Source organism: Dipodomys ordii, unplaced genomic scaffold (assembly GCF_000151885.1).
Source record: "Dipodomys ordii isolate 6190 unplaced genomic scaffold, Dord_2.0 Scaffold139, whole genome shotgun sequence".
NCBI classification, from domain to species: domain Eukaryota; kingdom Metazoa; phylum Chordata; class Mammalia; order Rodentia; family Heteromyidae; genus Dipodomys; species Dipodomys ordii.
Genome location: NW_012267355.1, coordinates 2,518,731 through 2,541,409, shown reverse-complemented (window position 1 = coordinate 2,541,409; position 22,679 = coordinate 2,518,731). Strand labels below are relative to the sequence as shown.

The 22,679-nt window shown below is 36.2% G+C and overlaps 1 protein-coding gene across 1 annotated transcript in view; it reads right to left on the bottom strand.

The window, feature by feature from the left end:
• Olfm3 (olfactomedin 3) overlaps positions 1 to 21,004 on the bottom strand; it is a 47,117-nt gene extending 26,113 nt beyond the window's left edge. Inside the window, exons 1-3 of the mRNA XM_013031407.1 lie at positions 20,769 to 21,004; positions 9,168 to 9,314; positions 1,581 to 1,736 (exon numbers count right to left, since the gene is read on the bottom strand). Of these exons, the coding sequence (XP_012886861.1) occupies positions 1,581 to 1,736; positions 9,168 to 9,314; positions 20,769 to 20,897 (432 nt within the window). The 5' untranslated portion in view covers positions 20,898 to 21,004. The remainder of the gene's footprint in view (positions 1 to 1,580; positions 1,737 to 9,167; positions 9,315 to 20,768) is intronic.
• Positions 21,005 to 22,679: the final 1,675 nt, after the last annotated feature.

Genomic DNA, 22,679 nt, shown 5'->3' with positions numbered 1-22,679 from the left:
GCTTTCTTTATTATTCTTTGTTGTTGTTGTTGTTGGTCCTGGGACTTGAACTCTGGGCCTGAATGGTGTCTCTCAGCTCTACAGCTCAAGGTGAGTGCTCTACCACTTGAGCCACTGCACCACTTCTGCTTTTCTGAGTGTTTTATTGGAGATAAGAGTCTCATGGACTTTCCTGCCTGGGCTGGCTTTGAACCGTGATCCTCAGATCTCAGTCTCCTGAATAGCTAGGATTACAGGCGTGAGCCACAGGTGCCCTGCAAAACCAGCTTTCTTCAATCATGCTAAATCCCATGCTTTCTCCAAGTAAGATTAAGCACCTTTCCCTTGTACTCTTATATGATGCTTAGGCGTCTATAGGCCCTCCATTCCCCTTGCCTCTTAGGAACTTCCATGGAAAAGAGGGTGTAATCATTAGACACTGAGAACAAGGTTTGGCATTACTTTGCTCAGTGTATATGTCCCCATCAATCCTGATTAAAATCAACGCCCTTCCCCTAGCCTTATAATCTTCACTGTTTACCATTTCTCATGAATTCTCCATTCATTCCATTCATAGTCTCACATCCTATAATCTTTTAATTTACTGTATCTTTCCTATCTATCTCCAACCTGTTCTAATTTGTTGACTGTCTGGATTTATTTGCTTCTGTCTTCAATTTAACCATACTGTGGACCATTTCAGCCTTCTGACCTGTCAATTTCCTCTTTCCCTTCTGCTGTGACCTGCTGATAGAACTTTGAAACTGGCTCAATGTGAATATCTGTCACCTTACACCCCAAATCCAGGTTACTGAGACCACAAAAGGAAATTTCAAATTACAACAGTTTCTGCCATGTTAAAATGTGCTTTATTCAGATCATTTAAGCACATTATTTACTTTTAATATAGGCCAAAGTGGCATTATCAGACCTAGATTCTTTTTAAATTAATGACTCTGTCCTATACAGTTAATAGAAGGTCACACAGCATACCTCAAACATTCTTCCCATTTTCAGAGTTTCCAGATAATTGCCAATAAACCACTTAAAATTAAAAAGAATTTATTTTTGTAAAATTACATGACAATGTTTCTTTAATACACTGTTCGTAATTGAATTATTGTCTCTTTTAATCATTTATAGCCTCTACACTTGTCCCATATTAGTAGGAAAGCTTTGTTAATTTAATTATTAATTTCCTCTTGTCTTACCTATTGAAGTATCTGAAAATCTATTCAGAAACTCTATCTGTTCTAGGAGAAGGAGGCTCCTTTTATAGCAGTATGCTGTGTGTTCTTTACTTTTTTTTAGAAAGCTATTCTTTTTTATTATTGTGAAAATACCATACAGAGGGGTTACAATCACATGGGCAAGATAATGAGTACATTTCTTGTCAAGCATTGTTGCCTCCTCCTTTGTTTCCCCTTCCCATCCCTTCCCATCCTCCCCCCATTCTGAACAGCTAATGAGTAGTTGTAGTGGAGAGATGATTGAATCCCCAGTGTGGGCCAAGTTAGGGTTATAGAAAGCTGAGTGCTATACCATGTACATTGTACACAGTGTCTCATCTGGTGTGGCAAGATTGTAGAAGTCATGCTTACTTGAAAATGTTTGGTCATTAGTGTCTTCCGATCATCTTCAATCTGCCGAAACTTGGCCTTCAGCCCTTTCATTTGGGTTTCCATTTTTAAAACATATTGGAAATCTCTCTGCGTCCTCAAGTTTAAGACTTCAATAGACTGGGACATGTTCTGAACCTGTTAGATAAAATCATTAGCTGTAAGTTATTGCCTGTTTATGGGCATATGAAATCACTTCTTTAGTACCAAAAATGGGATTAATGTTGTGATCCAGTGATCCAGGATTGCATTCCCCGCAATAAACCCATAACAAATCTACCAAAACCAAGTTATACCTCAGCATGACATCTTTAAAAGAAGGACACTGCATCATTAGAAATGGCCAAATGTAAATGGGAAGTTAATAAATTTAGTTTAATACACAAGTTTAAAAATAGAGTTATCATCCCCACAGTTCACAAATTTGCAATACCTGAAATGGGAAAAAATGGTCAAAATACGTTGCTTCTGTAAGTTGTATTTCTGCCCTCCTAAAGCTCAGGGACTCTAGGCAATGATGGGTGGCAGCACAGAGTCTGATAGATTAGAAGGCAATACTTTCAGTACAGTTATTTCATGGTGGATCTACAGTGCTGGCAACCACATTGGTAGATATGCAACTAACACATGTTAAAATGATGGCATCGGCTCAGGTTTAGTCAGCCCTGTGCTAATGCAAGCGTGAAGCAAGAGGCCTAGAAACCATCCGGGAATGAGAGGAAGAAAGAAAAGCACCTCTAATTTTGGTGGCAGCAAAAATCTGAAAACAAAGAGAAAGGCTCCAATAGAGTTCAATGAAGCTTTCTAGAGATTAGATAGACATCTGTACTCAGTGTTGTTTTCAATTTCAGCATGTGCCAGCAGCTTGTCCTAAGTACAGAATTGTGAGACTCACCCTATGCTGCTGAATTGGAATTTTCATTTTGCCAAGATTCCCCAAAGATTCATAAGACTATTAAAGTTTGAAAAGCACTGCTTTATCACGCAGGATCTCCACAGGAAAGCAAATGTAAAGATCTTTACATAATTTGATCCTTTCATTTTAAATCAAATAAATGCACACGTATAACAAGAAAGAGAATATATAAGGAAACATTATGAGGAAACATATGGAAGTCTTTGAAATATACATATGTATGTATATATGGTGGTGGTTGTGACTGATTAGATTTCTGAAGTGCTACAGAAAATAAATACTAAAGAGCAAGGCATATGTAAATTGATATAGCATATGTATAAATCTATTTCCACTGAATATTTTTACTTCCACAAATGAATATCCTAAACTGTGGGTACAAAAATGGTTGTGAGATTGCAATGAGTTTTGCTTTATTTTTCACACTTAAACATGTTGTTCTGCCTGTTTTTCATGAGCATGTGCTCCTTATATAATTAGTAAAAGGACCAAAAATGTTCATTTCATTGGAGAAAATGTGGATTACAAAGGAATGATTTACTCGGGAACAATTTTTGCCACCAGGTAGTCACAAGTTTAACCTTTGGTTGATACAACCATAGAATTGTCAAATTCAGGAAAGACAATGAGCACTTTTACCTTGACCTGCCTTAGTTCCTTCATTCTTCTCAGACAAGTCAATTTTCCCTTTTCTTTTCCCGTGGCTGTCTTGATCCCTAATCCCTGCCCTGTATGAATCCTGTCTTTTTTAGGGCATATCTTAAAACTGGATGTATAATGTGTTCTTGGGGATGTGCCAGGAATGTGGCTCTCAATGTGCTGATCTCTGTGTGGTTAGGGGATGTGTTTTATTCATGTCTTTTATTTCCAAGCCATTACACAGAACCAGATACAGAGCAAGTGCTCTGTCACTGTGAAGGACTTGGGTTTCCAAGAATAACAATAGGTAATTAAGATCTCCATATTTTAGGAGGATCTGAACGCCCTTCCCTTCTGCTTGTAAAGCATAGCAGTATATGACCACAAAGATTTCTTATTTTACTATCAATTTTACATCCAGAAAGCTTTTGGTGAAAAAAAAAGTTTTTAGTGCAGTACAACATGACTGAGCCAACATTGAAAGCTGGGCAACTCCATTGTGTATAAACACAGTGCTTTCAGAATCATTTTCTAACTTCATTGATGGCTAAGCATGAACAAAGAAAAGCCATTTGTTTAATAGAAATTGATGACCCATTTAAATATGGCATATGTCTGTAAAGATATCCACTATAAAACATGGCTGATATCCTCCTAAGACTCTGTACTCAGTCAGAGTCCATTTAGAAAATGATGTAACTCCTTTGAACAACAAACTTACAGTTAAACAATATCAATACCAGGAAACTGCAACATGTGTTATCATGGCGGGGTGGGTGTGTTGAGGGAAGGAGGGAAGAAGAAAGGAAACAGAAAGGCTAGGCAAAAATAGTCACAATATTCAAGGTACAGATGTGAAAATGGAACCTGGTAACTTAAGGAGATGTGTGGGCTTGGAAAAGATGGGGGGCGGATAATGATGGAAGGGATGACATTGATCAAGATGCATTGTATTCATAAATTGATAGGTTGAATTGAAACCTATTTAAACAAATAATAAAAATTCTAGCTAGGAGAAAATAATTGCAAATATCCATCACTTAGAAGAACACACAATGCTTATTACCAAATGTGTCCGTACATTGTCTAACAAATGGACTTTTCCAATAGTAATAATGATTGGTGACAAATTTCAAAAAAGTATTTTTGTGTTTCTATTATCATGGTATAAAATATAATTAAAGCAAAATACATTAGATAAAGAAAATGATGTGTGAGCAATGATTTTCTTTTTTGTTGGTTGTGGGGATTGAACTCTGGGCTTGGGAGCTTTCTTTTGAGCTCTTCAAAGTGAGCACTCTACCACTTGAGCCACAGTGCCACTTCCAGTTTTCTGGTGGTTAATTGGAGATAGGAGTCTCTCGGTCTCTCCTGCCCGGGCTAGCTTTGAACCGCGATCCTCAGATCTCAGCCTCCTGAGTAGGTAGGATTATAGGTGTGAGCCACTGGTGCCCAGTAGAAATGATATTCTGAAAAGAGTTAAAGTGGCTTCTGTTTTATCTTGCATTTGACTCAAAATATCAAGCTAATTTTGAAATTAATTTGTGTTGGTGGAAAAATACATTCAGTAAATTTTTTGCTGATATTCATTATGATAGTTCATATATGATAATTATGAGTAATTATTAAGGCTACAGCTGGGGTGAAGGCTAGAGGGAGAGCTTCCTAAGTGAATGGAATCTGGCTCTGTGTTGCTCTTAGCCAGCTCTCTTGCTGGTTGAAGCTTCCTACTGAAGGTGGAGCATCGTTTTTCTAATGACACAGGGCACTGGACCTCAATTGTTTGACTTGTAGGAAGGTGATCTATCTTTTGTGTTTCCTCTTTTAGTGTGCAGTTGTGCTGAAATTCAGTTTTCCATGCATGTCCCCCTGCTGGGATTCTGTTAGAATTTGACTGTGAAATGTATCCTACAAGCTCATATATTTAGAGCTTAATCCCCAACAAGAAATGATATTCTGGAGGGTTCTAGAAATTTTAGGTAGTGGGTATTAAAGGGAGAAAGTAGATCATAGATGTGTGTGTGTATGTGTGTGTGTGTCTGTGTGTGTGTGTGTGTGATTAGAAGCTGTAACTTTGCTGCCTCTGCTTCCCTCTTTGCCATTTCTTTGCACTCTGCCTCTTGTCTGCCTCCAGGTGAGAGGACTTTGTCCCACCATACATTCCCATTACAATGCTCTGCTCACCAAGACCCAGGAATAATGGAGCCACATGCCTATGGACGGAAATCTCTGAAACTGGGAGACGAAAATACATCCTTCTCCTCTTAGTTTTTATCTGGTTTCCGTCACAATGACAAAAATCTGACTAAGAGAGACACACTAGAAAATTTTGCCCACTTCTTGTCTGCATTCACTGATCATTTTGTGCCTCTGCCTATAAGCTAAGTATCTCTCTGAACAAAAATTAACTTACATTTTGTCACTCGCATTGATTAGAATGAAGGCCAGTTTATTTTTGAAAAAGCATTATGGATCAATATATTTGGGTAGGCTTGAGTTTATTAAAAAGAATGGGTTTCTCATTACTCAGGAGGTTGAGGTCTGAGAATTGTGGTTCACAGCCAGCTCTGGCAACATCCATGAGACAATTAACTCCAATTAACCACTTACAAAGCCAGAAGTGGAACAGAGGCTTAAAGCTATGGTACAAGACCAGCCATCAGCAATAAAAGCTAAGGGGGTAGTACCCATGCCCTGAGTTCAAGCCCTACTAATGGTACATTTTTTTTAAAAGAAAACAACAACAATAAGATTTGTTCACCATGAATTTTACAAACTTTTAAACTGTGTCTTGGAAATCTTCAGTGAGAAAGGGTTATATATAGGTTTTCTCATTTGTATTTATAAAGAGACTGTTGTCCATGCAGTAGTCCAAAAGTCAGGAAATACTGGCCTAAATAAAGTAGGAGCAACTAGCTACCAAATATTTTTTAGATGAACAGTTATAGTATAGCATATGATCTGACTTACCTTAGAATTAATTTTCTAATGTTTAGTGGTATACACACTTGTAAAAATGCTTAACAAAACATTACTAAATTGGTGTGGTTGCTGCCAATGACATTCAGGGTGGTTTTTTTTAAAAAAACAAAAGTCTCAGAAAAAAAATTGATCTGATATAAGTCTAGTGATATTGGAAAGTTCCTAGACTGATAAAGCTCCAATTTCCTTTTATGCAAACTTACAAAAACAGCTAATCTTTTCTGCAAAGATTGAATGGTATAAAATAATATAATAACAATAATAATGAGGACTACTATTATTATTCTGTGTGTGTGCATACATGTACCACATACTGGAGTTTGAACACAGTCCCATGCTCTCAATTGGCTTTTCATTCAAGGCTGGCACTCTACTCGTTGAGTTATTCCTTCACTTTTGTTTCTTTACTGGTTAATTGGAGATAAGAATCTCATGGAGGAAGTGGCGCTGTGGCTCAAGCTGTAGACTGCTTGCCTTGAGCTGAAGAGCACAGGGACAGCGCCCAAGCCCAGAGTTCAAGCCCAACAACCAACCAAAAAAAGAAGAATCTCATGGACTTTTCTGTCTGGGATGGCTTTGAACCTCAATTCTCAGATTCCAGTTTGAGTACTCTGAGAATTCAGGATTACAGGCCTGAGACACTGTACCAGTTCATTATTATTCCTTTTGATAATATTCCCTTTTATTCAGCTTTATGGTAAAGGGTGAGTGTGCTGCTTCATTTCTATTTGTTTATAAAATCTTGGGTATAAATAAAACAATAGACACCAATGACTACTCAGTCTGAAAAATAATGCTTATTTGAAATTTTTTTTGATCATTACAGCTTATGTCCTTCAGGCCACTATAAAAGTATGCACACAATTTATTAGTCCTCTTCTATCATAAAATTACTTTATAGCAAATTTGATAAACCTTGCATGCTCAGATTTAGACTTTGTTAATAATTTTATACATTTTCTCTCATTTGGGTGTTGATGAATTTTTAAAGGCATGATTTTGTGGAATCCCTTTAAAGTATGTACCCAAATGAACTATTAAATAGAATATTAATTTCCATGATTATTTTCAAACAAACTCCTATTTATCCTTCTTTCCCCTATTCATCCCCTCCTAATTTCTAATTCTACCATATCTCTGAAATATGTTTCACTTTGGACCTGTAGAGAGGATTATTTACTCTGTGACATTTACACTTTATTTGAATGTTTTCAACTGATTATTGAAGAAATGTTTATTTATATCTAATGCTATACTGAAAAAAATGACACATGAGATAAAGTTATGCTGCTAAAATGTTTCTCTGCATATTTGACATAGAAAAAGATAGTTATATGATGAAAAGTTCAGTACTAGTTGGGTATCAGTAAGTAACGCCTGTAATCCTAGCCATTCAGTAGAGTGCAATCTGAAGATTATACTTTGAAGACAGACTAGGCAGAAAAGCCTGTGAGACTTTTATTTCCACTAAACTACAAAAAAAAGGGCAGAAGTAGAGCAGCTATGGCTCAAGTGGTAGAGCGCTAGCCTTGAGCAAAAAGAAAATCAGAGACAGCACCCAGGCTCTGAGTTTAAGTTCTAGGACTGGCACACACACACACACACACACACACACACACACACACACACACACACACAAGATTGATACAGACTGTCAGTCATTTGAGTAGTTATACAATTTAATAGAAAAGCAAAAATGAATTTAAAATATTAAATCTTTTTCTAACCACTATATATTTAAAGTTTTAAAAAAGAAGATAATTAATTGGAAAACAATACCCCTAAGATTATTATAGTTATTAATCAATGACATTTAACAGTTAGGACACAAAATAGCTAGAGTCATTAATTTGATCTGAAGTGATATATAGTATGTTCTTGTCTGCTGATGGATAGTGAAGGAGCAGGGAGACTGCGATCTCACCATGCAAGAGCTGAGAAGACTCAGCCAATAGACACTAAGAGTTCCAAGACAGGGGAGAGAGAAACAAACTAAGCTTTGTGTAAAAACATGAAAGCAAACTTCTCAATAAGTTCTATCATCAGCAGACTTCCAAACAATGTACCTAAAAGAAATGTATGTTGTTTCTATGGCAGGTGAAAGAAAGTCATGAGAATTGGGCTTGAAATAGTGAAAAATGTCCTTGTCTATATGAACAAGCTAGATTTCATGTTATTTGCTGTCTCGATTTTATGTTGAATAGCTCCTATGTAATGTCATAAATGTTTGGATCTTCATGGAAATAATATGGCATGGAGTGAATTCATGAACACGGTACCCACTGAAGCCCATTCTATTGAATTTATCTTCTTATTCCTGATATTTAAAATTCCAGCATGTTTTCATCCTTGCCTGGAGCACAGGGCAAGCCTGAATGGGATAATTGAGAGAACCAGTCACTGGATTTTCCCCCTCCTAAATAAACATAAATAACCTCTCATGAGCTGACTTTTATCTGTAGAAGAGAATACATCAAGGGCATTCTGCATTTGATTGTTATGGATTCAGCTTAAGTAAATTATAGAGGGAATGGTCCTGAATGAAATTGAAGAGCTTAATGTTCTAAGGAATGACTTGGAGAATGATGATAAATACTTGGAATTATTCATTATCTGCCCAGAGAGCTTGCATATTGCATGCCATTATTTAAACTTCCTTGCAAGATTACTAATGGTATCTGAAATCATGAGCTCAAAGAGCTAAGTGTGATCTGATCCTGAGTTAGAGATAAATTTCTGGTATCACAAGAAGGCTTGTTGATTTTTCTTTTTTTTGCCTTTAGGAAAGACTGACTATTAAGAATTAGAAAGCCTTGTCTTAAGAAGAGGAGGTTAGGAAAAGGAAAAGTTCTCGAAGTTCAAAAATATGGTAGAAAGCTTGAGATACTTCTCCTAAGAAGTGAGAAAAAAACTTATTTGAAAAAGATGACAAAAATCAGAGGGATCTACTCAGCTACCTGATCTGTCATACTTCTTCCCCGAAGAATGATAGATCTCAATAAACATATGCAGAGAGGACCCAAGACACCTACCTTTTCCAGCAGTTGGCGAAGTTGCCTGCTTTTGGCATCCCGGGAACACAGGTTTTGTTCTGGGGCCACCACAGTGCAGATACATCGCCCATCAGGATCCTGTGCGGAGCTGTATACTTGCCACCCTTCCTTAGGGCTAATCTGAGTCTGAGAAAAACCAATGGCAAACACACAAAACACAGGCTCTTGTTATAGGATCAGGAGAATGTGAGTTTGTAACATCGTTAGCAAAGCATCTTTGCTTGTATAAAGTTGATGTCTTCATCCTTTAAAGTGAGAAGAGAAAGATTAAATGATTTACATAGGCAGTGTGACTTCATTTAACTACCTTTCTAAAACGAATGCCCTGATGGAAATCCTTTGTTTTTCTTTAGACTCTCAATGAACAACTCTTTGATGATCTCACATTGACTGCTTCCTTTTTTTGGCTTTGCTTTGGTTTGGTTTGGTTTTGGTAGTTGTCTGATATTTTAATGCCATTTTAGAACTTTCTGATAACCACTTAATCATACATAACTTATAGGCTTCTTTCTGCCCCAGATCTGCTAGCTTGTCATTTTTAACAGCAAATGTCAACTAATAGTATATTTTTTCCTGATCATTACTCCTGTCTGATGTTCTGAAATAAAACAAGGAGCTTCCTATATATCGAGGGAGTAATTATTAATAAGATGGGAAATAAGTTACATGGTAATACAGGGTAATAAACCAGTGCTGTTTTGTGAAAGACAGAATTTTAGAGGGAGTAAAAGTTTGTTTTTTTTTTTTGGAAAAAGTATCAACCTGTTCCTTCAATAATATCTATGCCCTAACCATATCATAGTCTCTCTCTCTCTCTCTCTCTCTCTCTCTCTGAACCATGGCATGTCATTTCAGTTCCACCTCACATTTATACTCATAATTTTGCCTCCTGGCCAATAGAAACCCTCATTCCAGCCAACATACAAGCATGTCATGTTGACCCTCATCATTGCTCATTTCCCTTCTGTTACCTCGTTTGTCTACTTCATACCTATGAGTTTATCCATTCCTTCTAGTTCTACTGGAAGAATTGTGTTATTCATTAGGTATTAAATGTGTAGAGTACTGTTGTCTTAGTTCAGATACCTTAGTTGAACAATTACATATGCCTGGCTATTGGATATATGAACACATCCTGTCTATACATAGCAAGTGCATAGATAATTAACCTCAGTGTTTGTCTCATTTTCTTTCAAGAAGAAGTTTAATAGGTTCTCAAATAATGTAAGCAGACAACACTTACTTTCATTCTTCAGCTGTAGAAGAATTTTACTGTAACCAGACTTGAAAATGAGTGAAATAGAAGTATCTGCATTAACACAGGGGAAAGGCTTGCCTCTCCTAATTTTTTATGAATAGCTCCTGCCATTGTACAATATAAGCTATAACAGATGAGCTGCTATACTAGTGTGACTCCCATTCTTATGAGTACTGGGAGCACTGGGTGGCTCATGTCTGCACTGAGTCTGCTTAGAGGATTGTCTGGGCTACATTTCAGGAGAGACTTATTTTAATTGACTTGTTGATGCAATGGTACAACAACAACAGCAGCCTGATTCCAGGTATTGAGTATTACTACTATGATTGTGATGATGCCCAACCTGCCTAGAATGTGCAAAATGTAAATAGTGTCTCCAGTCTGATGACACGTGCTCTGCTCCAAGCTGTACATTATAATTGAAGTGTAACAAGTGTTTCATGTGTGATGTCAAATTTTCTAGTAACTGCATTTGACAAGGAAAGAAAGTAGTGACAGTAATTTCAGTATTTACTTGAATTTATCCAAAATACCTTCAGTTCAATATCTACTATAAAAATTGTTAATGAAATATTAGTAAAATTTCATAGAAAAGAAGTGTCCTCTCTTTGGAACTATGTGTGTATTTTCATTTACCGCACATTTCCATTTGTGCTGATTATGTCTCACAGACATGAAAAGCTTGTTTTGGGGGCGGGGAGAAGTAGATTTTTAGGTATGTGATTTTTAATTTGTATGCTATATCCCCATAACAACATGGTGGTAAGTATAAATGTAATTTTTAAGAAATTACTGAGATAAATATTGAAAATAAAATGCTTACCAAATGTTGTACAGGTAAATCATCTCCTTTTGTGTGAATTTGTTTTTTTTCCTGAGGAAATCAGAGAAATCAAGGGTCTTTCCTACTTATCCTGAGTCCATTTGTATAGCTAGGATATGAATTCTATTTATCCTGGTTCTATTTTTAATTCTGTACTGTTCTGAGATATGATAGATAAAAATAATTTCTTGAATCTACAGATGAAGGAAAGCAATCTTATCTACATTTTTTTTCTGTCTCAAGTTCCAGCTTATCAAGTACTTACTATAAATCAATGCACAGGTCATTTTGACTTCAAAGGCTCAAATGATAACCAATCTGGGATACTGACAGGTATTCCAATATAAACTAATATTTGGATGCCCATAAGCTATAAATTTGAGAAAATCATAAAGACATTATCCTTGTCTTTGTTCTATTATTAAAAGCAAATTGAGCCAGACTTGTTGATTCAGTGTTTATCTGTCTACTTCCTGCTTTATATTCTTGAGGGGGATCAGACTCATTATTATACTTCTTTTTCTGTTGTTGTTATTCCACTTACTCTTTCTTTGTGGCATTTATGCCTGAATATTTAGTTAGCATAGAAAGATGTTTTTAGAATTGTACGTTGTTGGAATCTGGTAATCTCTTACAGATCTTAGCATATTCTTTGGAGTTATAGGGAAAATAAAGAGATTATCTCCAGAACAAAGATAGCAACAGTTTAGCCGAGTATTTTCACTGATATTATTACAAGGTTAAATCAAGTAACAGGATGGGATTAGTTTGTCTAAATATAGGCTCTGGAGTTGTCTCCCAACATTGGATGTAAATTTCAAATATGTCAGAAAATTAAGGCTTGCAGATGGAATAAATCTAGCTTTTGGATGAAGGAGACAGGACCACCTAATTATAATATTGAAATATTTTAACAGGGATGTAAACACTGATTACTAAATCCAGCACCATTAATACTGGTGTTCACTTGCCAAGTGTTTGCTAGTTGAAAGTGAAGCTCATCATTGTAAGGCTAGGTGGTGAGGCAGGGAAAAGGTGAACAGTCAGCTGTTAGCTTCTTTTTTTTCTATATTTCTTTTTATTAGCACATGTTAGTTATACAGGGAGGCTTTAGTTATGACATTTCCATACATATATACAAAGTATCCCAATCAACATTAGCCATATATCTTCCTCATTCTTATTACATTTCATTTTATTGTAAAGATACTGTACAGAGGGGTTACAGTTATTTGAGTAAGGCAATGAGTACATTTCTTGTTAAAGACACAAGCCCTGTGTGTACTTCCAATTGTTTCCTTGGAGGATACACAGAAAAGAGGCATGACTTTCTGTACCACAGCTACTTTCAATGGTTTAGACTGTAAAAAGTCACCTCTTCTAGCAAGGAAAAGGTAACCTGAAAGAGGAAAAACCTTATATAAAAGATCAGTGCTAATCATCCTGTGGATTTTACTATTGACCTCTCTCTTAGGGTCAGTGATAAATAGAGGAAGCTTTGGGAGCATCCAGGCTGGTTTTGAAAAAAGAACCAAAATATAGCTAGGAAGAAGGACATATTTGGATGTTTCCTAGATATTCATATTACTTTCAAGAGCAATGATCCAAGTATCAGTAAACTCATGTAATAGAAGAACATTTATTCTTTTTCTGTGATTTAAAAAAATTATCTTTAAGTAGTTGTACAAAGGAAGCACCATACAACAAATATAACAAAGCAGTTTATGAATACAATGCATCTGTTTTTTTTTTCTTTTTGGCCAGTCCTGGGGCTTGAACTCAGGGCTTGAGGCCTGTTGTGAGCCTCTTTGTGCTGAAGGCTAGCACTACCATTTGGGCTACAGGAACACTTCTGGCTTTTTCTGAGTAGTTTATTGGAGATAAGAGCCTCATGGATTTTCTGCCTGGGAGGGCTTCCAACTGCAATCTTTAGATCTCAGCCTCCTGAATAGCTAGGATTACAATCATGATCATTGACACCTCTTTTAAAATGTTCACCCATCTTCAGCTCACCTCTTCCCTTTCTTTTCTTAATTTTGTGGTACAGACAATGAAGTCTTAACTACATTTTTCCCCCTTTCCTCCCTTTACTCATGTACCCGTCTCTGCTTGGCTCCATACTTGTCTCTTACATGTATCCCTTTCCTGGTGTTGATTTTATTGAGATTTGATTTAGTCTTTCTAAAAGAATATACTGTTGGAGCTCTCCATACAGTCTAATGTGCTCAGTTAACTCATTAGTAACCACTTGCATACCGCCCAATGGGTTTATATACAGAGTTATAGGTACATTCTAGCTACCACAAATGATGCAAAATGTGCAACCTTTGTTTCTCTAGAAAGAGCATGTGTACAACCCTACTACTTAACTTTTTGTGTTTCATTACCTTTGAATAATAACTCCATGGAGCAGCTGATGTCATTTTGCATATTTTACTGATGAGGAATCTGAGACTTTGCTTAAAGTCAGGCAGGAAAGTCAGCAGAACTGGGATTTGTTCTTGTATAGCCTAATTTCAGAATATGAAGTTTAACCACTACGATCTACCCCCAATCATTTCTACCCTCCCCTAATATGTAACAGTATCCCAGAGCATTTTCTGGCTACTGGGAACCCCAAGACTTTGAACTGGGATGCCCATATAGGTTATTGCTATTCAAAGCATCCTGAATCTGATTACTGATGCCATTCTCTTTGAACCTTTTGTGTTAATTAGAAGAACTAAATGAACTGGTTAGCTATTCTGAATATGATAAAACTCATGAAATATTTAAGAATACTCTAAATAGAGGAATTAAAATGATACTTTTAACAACTATTTCAACTCTAGGTTCCTTGCTTAAAATTTCATCATAAATTTATGCTTTGTAAATATAAAGCTATCACCTGGTAAATCTTTCATATCAGTAAGAAAATACCCTGAGGAATGAAAAATAAATCAAAATACCTGGATTTTGATCATTTTTCCCTTACCAAATCACTAGCAATTGCATTTATCTTATGCCTTTTGAACAATTTGCACTTAGAAATAGACAATATCTTATTTGACTCATGAAGGAAGTGAAACTCAAAGATTTTTAGGATTTTTTTCCCCAAGTGATCCAATTTAGTAAATGTCATATATGAGACTCATATAAGTTTACTGTAACTTTCAGGCCAGAACTCTAAATGATCATTCTGTAACTCAATGTAGATAGCATATCTATGTTCAAGGGCTGTTAGCCATAGCAGGACTGTTAGAATAGACAGACACCTCTGCAGCTCATGACATCCAGATAAGCACAGGCTATCACCCAGCAGAGCAGTGATTAGGAACAGCAAGATGGAGCAGAGGATTCCCATGGAAGGTATTATGATCATTTGCAAGGGGCTAGATTTTGTGGGGAGGAGAAATCAAAGGAGCAGGGCAGCAGACAAAAGGGGAGAATTTCAATCCTTTAGACAGAAGAAAATTAGTGACTTGAACATTGTTGCATTTTATGCTTTCTGCTGCGTTCCCAGGTCTTTCACATAAAGTACACTTAGGCAAAAGTGATAAAGCTACTGAAAATAGTGTACAAGGTAGAGCCATAAAGCAGAAAAAATTTCATTTATGAAAACCTATTTGATTTAGAGTAGAGATACCTGAGTGATGAAAACCCTTCATAAATTTTCTATCTAAGGATATGTTTGGTCCCAGAGAAGGAAATGTGGTTTGGCATGCTAATGACTTCAGTTGTGGTGAGAAGAGAGATGTGAGGGAAGGAATTAGAGAGAGGTTGACAGATCACACTAAAAGAAGCTGTGTTCTGGAGGAGGTGTTAATAAAGATGTCACTCCTGAGCAGTTTTCTGGCTGTTATTTATAAGAATACTTAGAACTGAGATAAATAAATACTCCTTCTTCAGTGAAATCTCCAGGCTTTAAGAGGGAAAAAAACACAAACAAACAAACAAAAAACTATCAAAACAAAACAAATAAGAAACAAAAAAAGTATCATTACCTTCAGGGTAGTTAGTTCTGCTCAGCTCTTTTACAAATCATAATGACTAAGAGTTAGGAAGGACTTTAGAACTCTTATTTAGTCCTCTATCTTTCTACTCAATGAAACTTCAGCCCTAAATTCTTGTGTTTCCATTCTCAGTAGAATTGTGGGACCACTGTACCATAGAGAGTTCAGTACTTCCACCACAGCCTCTTCCCCTGATGGAAAGCTGAATTTCTCTCTCTGTCATCTTCTCTATGGACCCTATTTCTGTTTCAGGCACTTAACAATAAACCTACTCTTGTCCATTGGGTAACTCTTGTATTAAAAGACAATTATCCTATTTTGTTCCGTTAACAATATTTGCCATTCTGTGGACAAATAGAGTCACGAGACTCAAAGTGCAATGTGAAAACGGAACTAGGAAACTTGAGACAATGGGTGAGGTTGGGATAGATGGGAAGGTGAGGGAGACTGACAGAAGAGATGATATTGATCAAAATATTGATCAATGTAAGACACACAAATACATATAATAAATATGCCTAAGTACATAGAGTACTTGACATGGTGACTTAAAACCCCTTGGTACAATTTTTAAAGATAAATTCAAAAAATGATTTGTTTGCCATTCTATTCTTTCACCCAATTCTTCTCCTTAATTTGTTTAGTTGCTCACCATGAAATATACATTTCATAATGGTTTTTCAGGGGAAAATGATCATATGAATCACAATAAGATGCCTGAATTTAGTTGCACTTGAATTTGAGCACCTGGAGGCTGAATTGGAGAACAGCCTGAGCTATATAGTGATGTCTTGTCTCAAAACAAACAAACAAACAACAACAACAACAAATTAAATGAAACAGTTAAGTCAGTCAAGTAGAGCCTGGAGATGTAACTCGGTGGTGGTGTGTTTACCTAGTATGCACAAAGCCCTGTGTTTCTACCTCCAGCACTACAAATCAAAATAACATTCCTCCTCCAAAACATAAATAAAGCAAACCAAAACTACTAAAGTCAGACAGTTGCATTTAGAATTAAAAACAGGTTGGTTAGTCAAGGATAAGAAACTTAGAGGGGATATTGACTGTTTGGAGGTATTTCAGAACTTTCAAGTTGAGTAATTCATCAAAGTAGTTATAAGGAGAATTCAGATGGATACTTTAAAATGTAATAAAACAAATGGTTTATGCCCACAAATCCCCTCCAGGCCTTGTCCTACCACCAACAGCAGGTAAGGATGACTATTTGAGAACAGCTTGTGTCTGTTCTATGTCCTCTAGCTTTATTTAATTGCTCTTTCCTGTGTTGTTCCTGGTGTGGAGTCCACAGCATGAGGGACTTCTCAGAAGCTCAGCCTCCTGGGGAAATGACTGTGCATCAGAGGGAAGAGCCAGAGGGAGCCTAAGTCTTCAGAGAGCTGAATTCTCCTCTCAGACACCCAATCTCTCCAAAGGCCAAGCCCCATGCTACAGTGTAGAAGGAAAAACAACAATGTCGATAATAACAACAACAGGGGAGTAAGGCACAGAAAAGGCAAATAGAAAAACCGAGCAACAAACAAAAATGGAAATGAGGGCCACAGGAGACGAATAAATGAAAGTTTCATTTAAAAAGTCGTACCTAAAGAGTGTTTATCACCTCATGAATTGTATTTAATGATTTATTATTTTCTTAAATGTTCTGGGAATTTCAAAAGTCTTTCAGCTTTTGAGACAATCAAATCCTGCCTATTTCAGAAGCAAATTTCATTGCCATTTTATGATTTAATGACTCAAATTTTCCTTTAAAAAGAAAAAATATATATCCATATGTACATCTACCCACACATACACACTTATACACGTATATAATACATATTATATACATTCAGGTCATTTGAAGCTATTATTTTTAAGAAAGACCACATTCATACTCACAGCTGCATTTTTTTATTACTTGCACATTCTAGGGACAAACATGAAAACAAATTTGGAGACCTCCTTTTCCATGTGTGGTATGTGCTGGTTGAAGGCTGATCACATTCATGGTAGAAAGTGAGGGGGAAAATGGAAGAAAAAAGCTGGCTTTGCTTATTATCATGCAGATATACCTATTGGTTAAGGATCTGCTCATGCTTCCAGCTAAGAGTCCCAGCCACCCTCTCCATAGAAATAATCATAAGGCTCTTTATTGAATTTTGTGAGAGGCTTCTAGAAGCACAGACTCTGATCAGAAACATCTCCTTCACTGCTCTGTCCCAATGACTAAGATGCCACAGAGGAGATTCTTTTTTTTATTAATTGTTACTGTAGAGTTGATATACATGAATCAGGTAATGAATAATGAGTACAATTCTTTTTAACCATGTCTCCCCTTCCATCACTCTCATCCGGTTTTTCTCTCCCATCCCCAACCACAAGATATCCACTTCATTTTCCACATAGTATCTAGTGAGCATCACTGTTGTATTTGTTCACCCTTGTCCCACCTTTTATGTTATCTCCTTTACCCTCCCAAATCTTGTCTTCTTTATGCATGCCAAACCTTTTGGAAGGCTTACAACCTAGCTGAGTTTATAGCTTTTTTCTGGCTCTGTATGATTAAAGAGATGAAAAGACATATTTTAAGTAATAGGATTTTGTTAGAGAGTAGAAGGACTTTGGAAACAGTCTCATAAGAGTCAGGGAGAATCTAGTGGGGTAGCAGAGACCAGGCAGGGTGAAACCTAGCAATGGAAGTGATGTGAGAAATGACTTCTTTGGGCAGAATTGCAGATCACTGACTTGGATCCATATTTGGTTCTGCCCTTAACCAGCTGGAGGCAATCTCACTGATCACTTGTCCATTTTGAGACTTTTTGTTTTTCATTTCCAATATGACAAGGATGGGTTATAGGAGGTGTATTTCCATTGAAAATCTTGAGACCTTTGAAACTTGGATACTGGGTCTAACTGATGCCATCTTGGCACCTTGGTGGATGGGGATTTTCTGAAAACTCTTAGAGGTGAAACCCCACCTCCAACCCCAGGTGGTAGGTTTGTCTGAATTCCTAGAGTCAGGATTACTGCACCTGACAGACTTGTACCATGAACTAGAGAGACTCTTTGAACTCTGGAGCTTCCTGTGACCCTACCCTCTGATCATGACCCTATTTAAGCCCTGACCACCTCAGCTGCCATTTTTTGCACAATGCCTGGTGTCTCCTGATTCAAGTCACCATGGGGACCCACTTCAACTCCCCATTAGAGTTAATCTGGTTTATTGAGATTGTTTTTCTGCTCTTTCTTTACACTCCCACCCTCATGGCTCCGTTTCCTAACAGAATTAAGTATTTGAGGCTGCAAGTTTTGGGGAGACATGTTTCTGCCTTACAGTCACCAGTTTCCTAACACAGACTACCAATTCGACCTCTCAAAATGTGACTTTTCTATATCACATGATTAAATCCCAGTAGAGATGTATTCATCTCTAAGGCTTCAGTGGAGTATATTCACTGGGCTTAGAGTTTGAATGGGTAGGAAGAAAATGATAGAATCCTAATAAGTGATCATCCCACATGTTATTTGATCAATTATCTATTTTACAGCTTTACTGAAACAATATCTATTCTGCATATATTATCTAAGATGTACTTTGCCAAAAAAGTTTTTGTTACTAAAGATAAAGTTAAAATAATCCATCCAGATGCTTGTGATTTTTTAAACATTCTATCCAACTTTCTGCATCAATATTTTTATGCTGTATCTAAGAAATACCAATTCATTCAGTATTTTAATTAAAGTTATGAGTAGTCATCTATAATAATTATTGAACTGATATTACTCTTCTATAAAGCAGACAAAGGCAAAAATAAAGTTTTGGTTTCTGGTTTCTTTGTTTTTCTAGAGAATACCATTTATTAACTTATGAACACTAGCCATTGTGAACACTTCCTTGATATTCTGAGATTTTGTTCGCCAAGGGGAAATATCCAAAGCATTAGTGTATCAAAAGTATGTATACTTATAGCAATGCTTTGTATGTTTAATTGAACACATTATCAGTCAGAAAGTAGCAATAACTAAGATTAAACTTGCAAGGTAACTAGAAGTCCTTAAGGAATCATTTACGGCTTTGTAAATTTACATCCCTTCATTTATTAACAATAAAGAATAACCAAGCCAATGTTTAAATACAAAAAAAACACACCTCAGGATAATGGTGTCAAATTTTTAATTTAACTCATCAATCACTTTCTTCCTTGGGTACTGTTTTCTGAAAGGGTTAACTCAACACTATGTTATGGAAAGAATTAGGTACCTAGGCTTTGGAAAACCTTGATTCACTAAATATAAATAGTATAGAATTCTTTATAATTGTAATGTTAATGACATATCATATTTGCTTTTTAACCATGAATCTCTTTAAATCCTTTCTGCCAAGCCATCACCTGCAAGTAAGGAAGAGACTTTACTCAGTAATACCTTATGAATGACTTAAGGGTGGTAAAATGTGAAGGCAGGAGAAGTTTTCCTCACATTATTCCCTTGGTCCCTAAGCCCTAGGAGAAGCTAACATATTATGTAACTAATTCAGTCTAGCTTTACTCAGTTAATTACACATTGATTGATAGATTAATTATTATTAGTAACTGCAGACAACTCTTAAAAATAGAAGGCTACTTTTCAGGTCTTAGTTTCTCAAACAATCTATATAAAGGTTAAAAATCCTCAAAGCCTATTTGTTTCTGTAGATTTTTTAAAAATATTGTATTAAGGAAATTGTCTTTTTGCTTAGCCTATTCCTTTTAATTGAATTTTTAAAGTTTTATTTTTAACAGAGTTTTTATTTGTCTTTAAAGTATTTCAGAGTGTGATTAATCAAACTTTGCTTCAAAGTACCAGAAAAGGCTTTATTAAAATAAAGTGGGAAGGACTAAATTCCATTAGTTTCAGGGGACAGAAAACTATGCAAGTTAAACCAGTAACAAGGAAAGTCTATAAAGTAATAAATAATACAATGATATAGTGTTTTCTATCATTTGTGTTACTTAGCTCTCTTGCAGGTCTTTTGGGCAGGCTTTAAATACATGAGCTTATTTCTTTATTTTTATTTACTCACTGCATTAATTGCATTTCAAAGAAAAACCTACTGTAGTAAAAAAAACTGGGCAGAATATACTGGACATCTCATTCTGTGGGAGATGTTATGGAAAATTTACAGACATCACAGGAAGCAAAATAATGATAATCCAAAAGTAAACCATGCATTTTTAAGATTCCTTGCAATTTGCAAATTAATATAGTCCACTTAAAGCTTTTTATTCGTAAGAATTTAAGGAGTCTAGTGCCTCTTTTTACAGCTAATTTCTCAAAGAATTGTCAATTCACCACCCCCCCACCCCACTTTGGCATAACTTTAAACTGTTCTTTAATATCTATGATTAAAGTTATCGTATAGATAAGATCTCTTTGAAGTCAGACTATACATAAAAATCTTAGCTTTTGCAATTTACACTGATGTAATAAATTCTCATCCCAAGATGGTCAAACCCATGGGAATGACTTACTAAAATATCTGGCGTCGACAGGCTCGTGGTGTTCAGTCCTACCAAAGACGGTAGAGTTTGGGACATCCAGTTTGAGATCATTGCCATGGTACTGAGCAGAGCACCAAGCTTCAGCAGTGGAGGACTCATTGCTGTGGAGCTAATGAGTTTTCATAGTGACTGATTAGGATTCCGGAACCTGGCTGGCAATGGGAGGCGTGACTGCAGCAAGCCACCTCTACAGTATGAAAAGAGATCAACATCCCAGCTCTAATCACTAGGGAAAGCATACAGAACCTTCAATGCCCACCCTCCTGAGGAGTGCCCTGCCTTCTTTTTCCTCCCAAGTAAAGACGCTTTGCTGGATCATCACTGTGTTCCTGGTAGGGCTGGCTTGTCATGATCAGAGCAGAGGTTGGAGGGCAAGAAGAAATGAGAGCTTTTCCAGCTTCATTGCAGTCAGTTACCATCAACAAAGCCCATTTCCTTTGGGGTTTGTACAAGTATAATCAGCTGTGCTTTATCTTTCATAGGAAAAATAAAACACCACAAACCTCCTTTTAAATGGAGATCTGCCAAAGCATGCATTTCAAACGCCAAATTTAATATTTACAGATTTCTCTGGACAACGGAGGGCACAGGGCTTTTGAAAATGGAAGTCTGTATATAATTTCCAAGATAAGCAGATACTAATCCTAATAGGAAATTACCATGTTAAAAATGAATAGCCGTTGCCTGTGTGATCATTTCCTTAAGGCATATTATATCTGAACAGTCAGAGAGGGTGGCCTTGTAGAAACTTTATGTTATAGAAATTCCATGTTCCCAGGTTTGTCTTTGAGAATGTTTGCTTTGCTTTGTAGGTATAGAGTCACATGGCAAACTCAGCTAATTGTATTTTCACTTTATGAGGAATGACAGTCTGATAATTCTGAAAATCTGTCTTCAGAGGATGTGTGATTTATTAAATGGGCCACAGGACTTGGATTTGTAAGTTTGAGGGTCTGGTTCTTGTTCCCTAGTTAGCTGTGTGAGTGGTCAGTGACTTAATCTTCCTTGGCTTTATTGTTTTTCTATAATATATGAGGGATGGATTCCATGCTCTCTGAGGCCCTTTTCAGCTCTAAAATTCAATAATCTGTTTATTAGAACTCCATTGGCAAATGCAGGATATCGTGTTCAAAGCTAGTTTGTAATTTTGTTGTAGTCTTTTTATTTTTATTTTTAACAAAGTCTACAAACTGCATCCATCCAAACTTCAGGCCCCAAAAGGAATAAATCGGCAGTCATCGTTATATACAATAATGAATTTTAAAACAAAGAACAGAAAAGACACAAAAGGAAATGTAGCTGCATGAAAATTAAATGAAATAGAATGGATCATATAAAGGAAAAATATTCTGTTGATTCCTTAGGAGAATTCTGAAACTGTTTGCATCTGCAATTTTCAACCAAAGATACATGTTTTTCTTAACAGTTTTGACAGGACAAATAAAGAAAAATGTCTATAATAAATTTGAAAGGCATGCATATTTATACTGTGTGTATGTACTTTAGACTTCCAGACCATTTCTAAATGGGGTGAGTCTAAGAAACTCTAAATCTTCTTTGCATCTATTAACTTGGAATCGAGGCTATATATATATATATATATATATATATATATATATATATATATATATATAATCATTGTGCCCAGAAAAACAAGTATTATTCTTTTTTGGTGATTCAAAAGTTATACCATATTAAAAACCAAGAAGGATAAAGGACACTAGTTTATGTATTAAGTTAGCAGATTATTCATAGAAAGCACTGGGAAAGTGGACATTAGTATATAAGTGTGGTAATGTCAGAGTGCAAATCTAAGCATACCTGGAACTCTATCTAACTCCAACAAAGAACAGTGGTGTCATTTTGATAGTTTAATTTCCA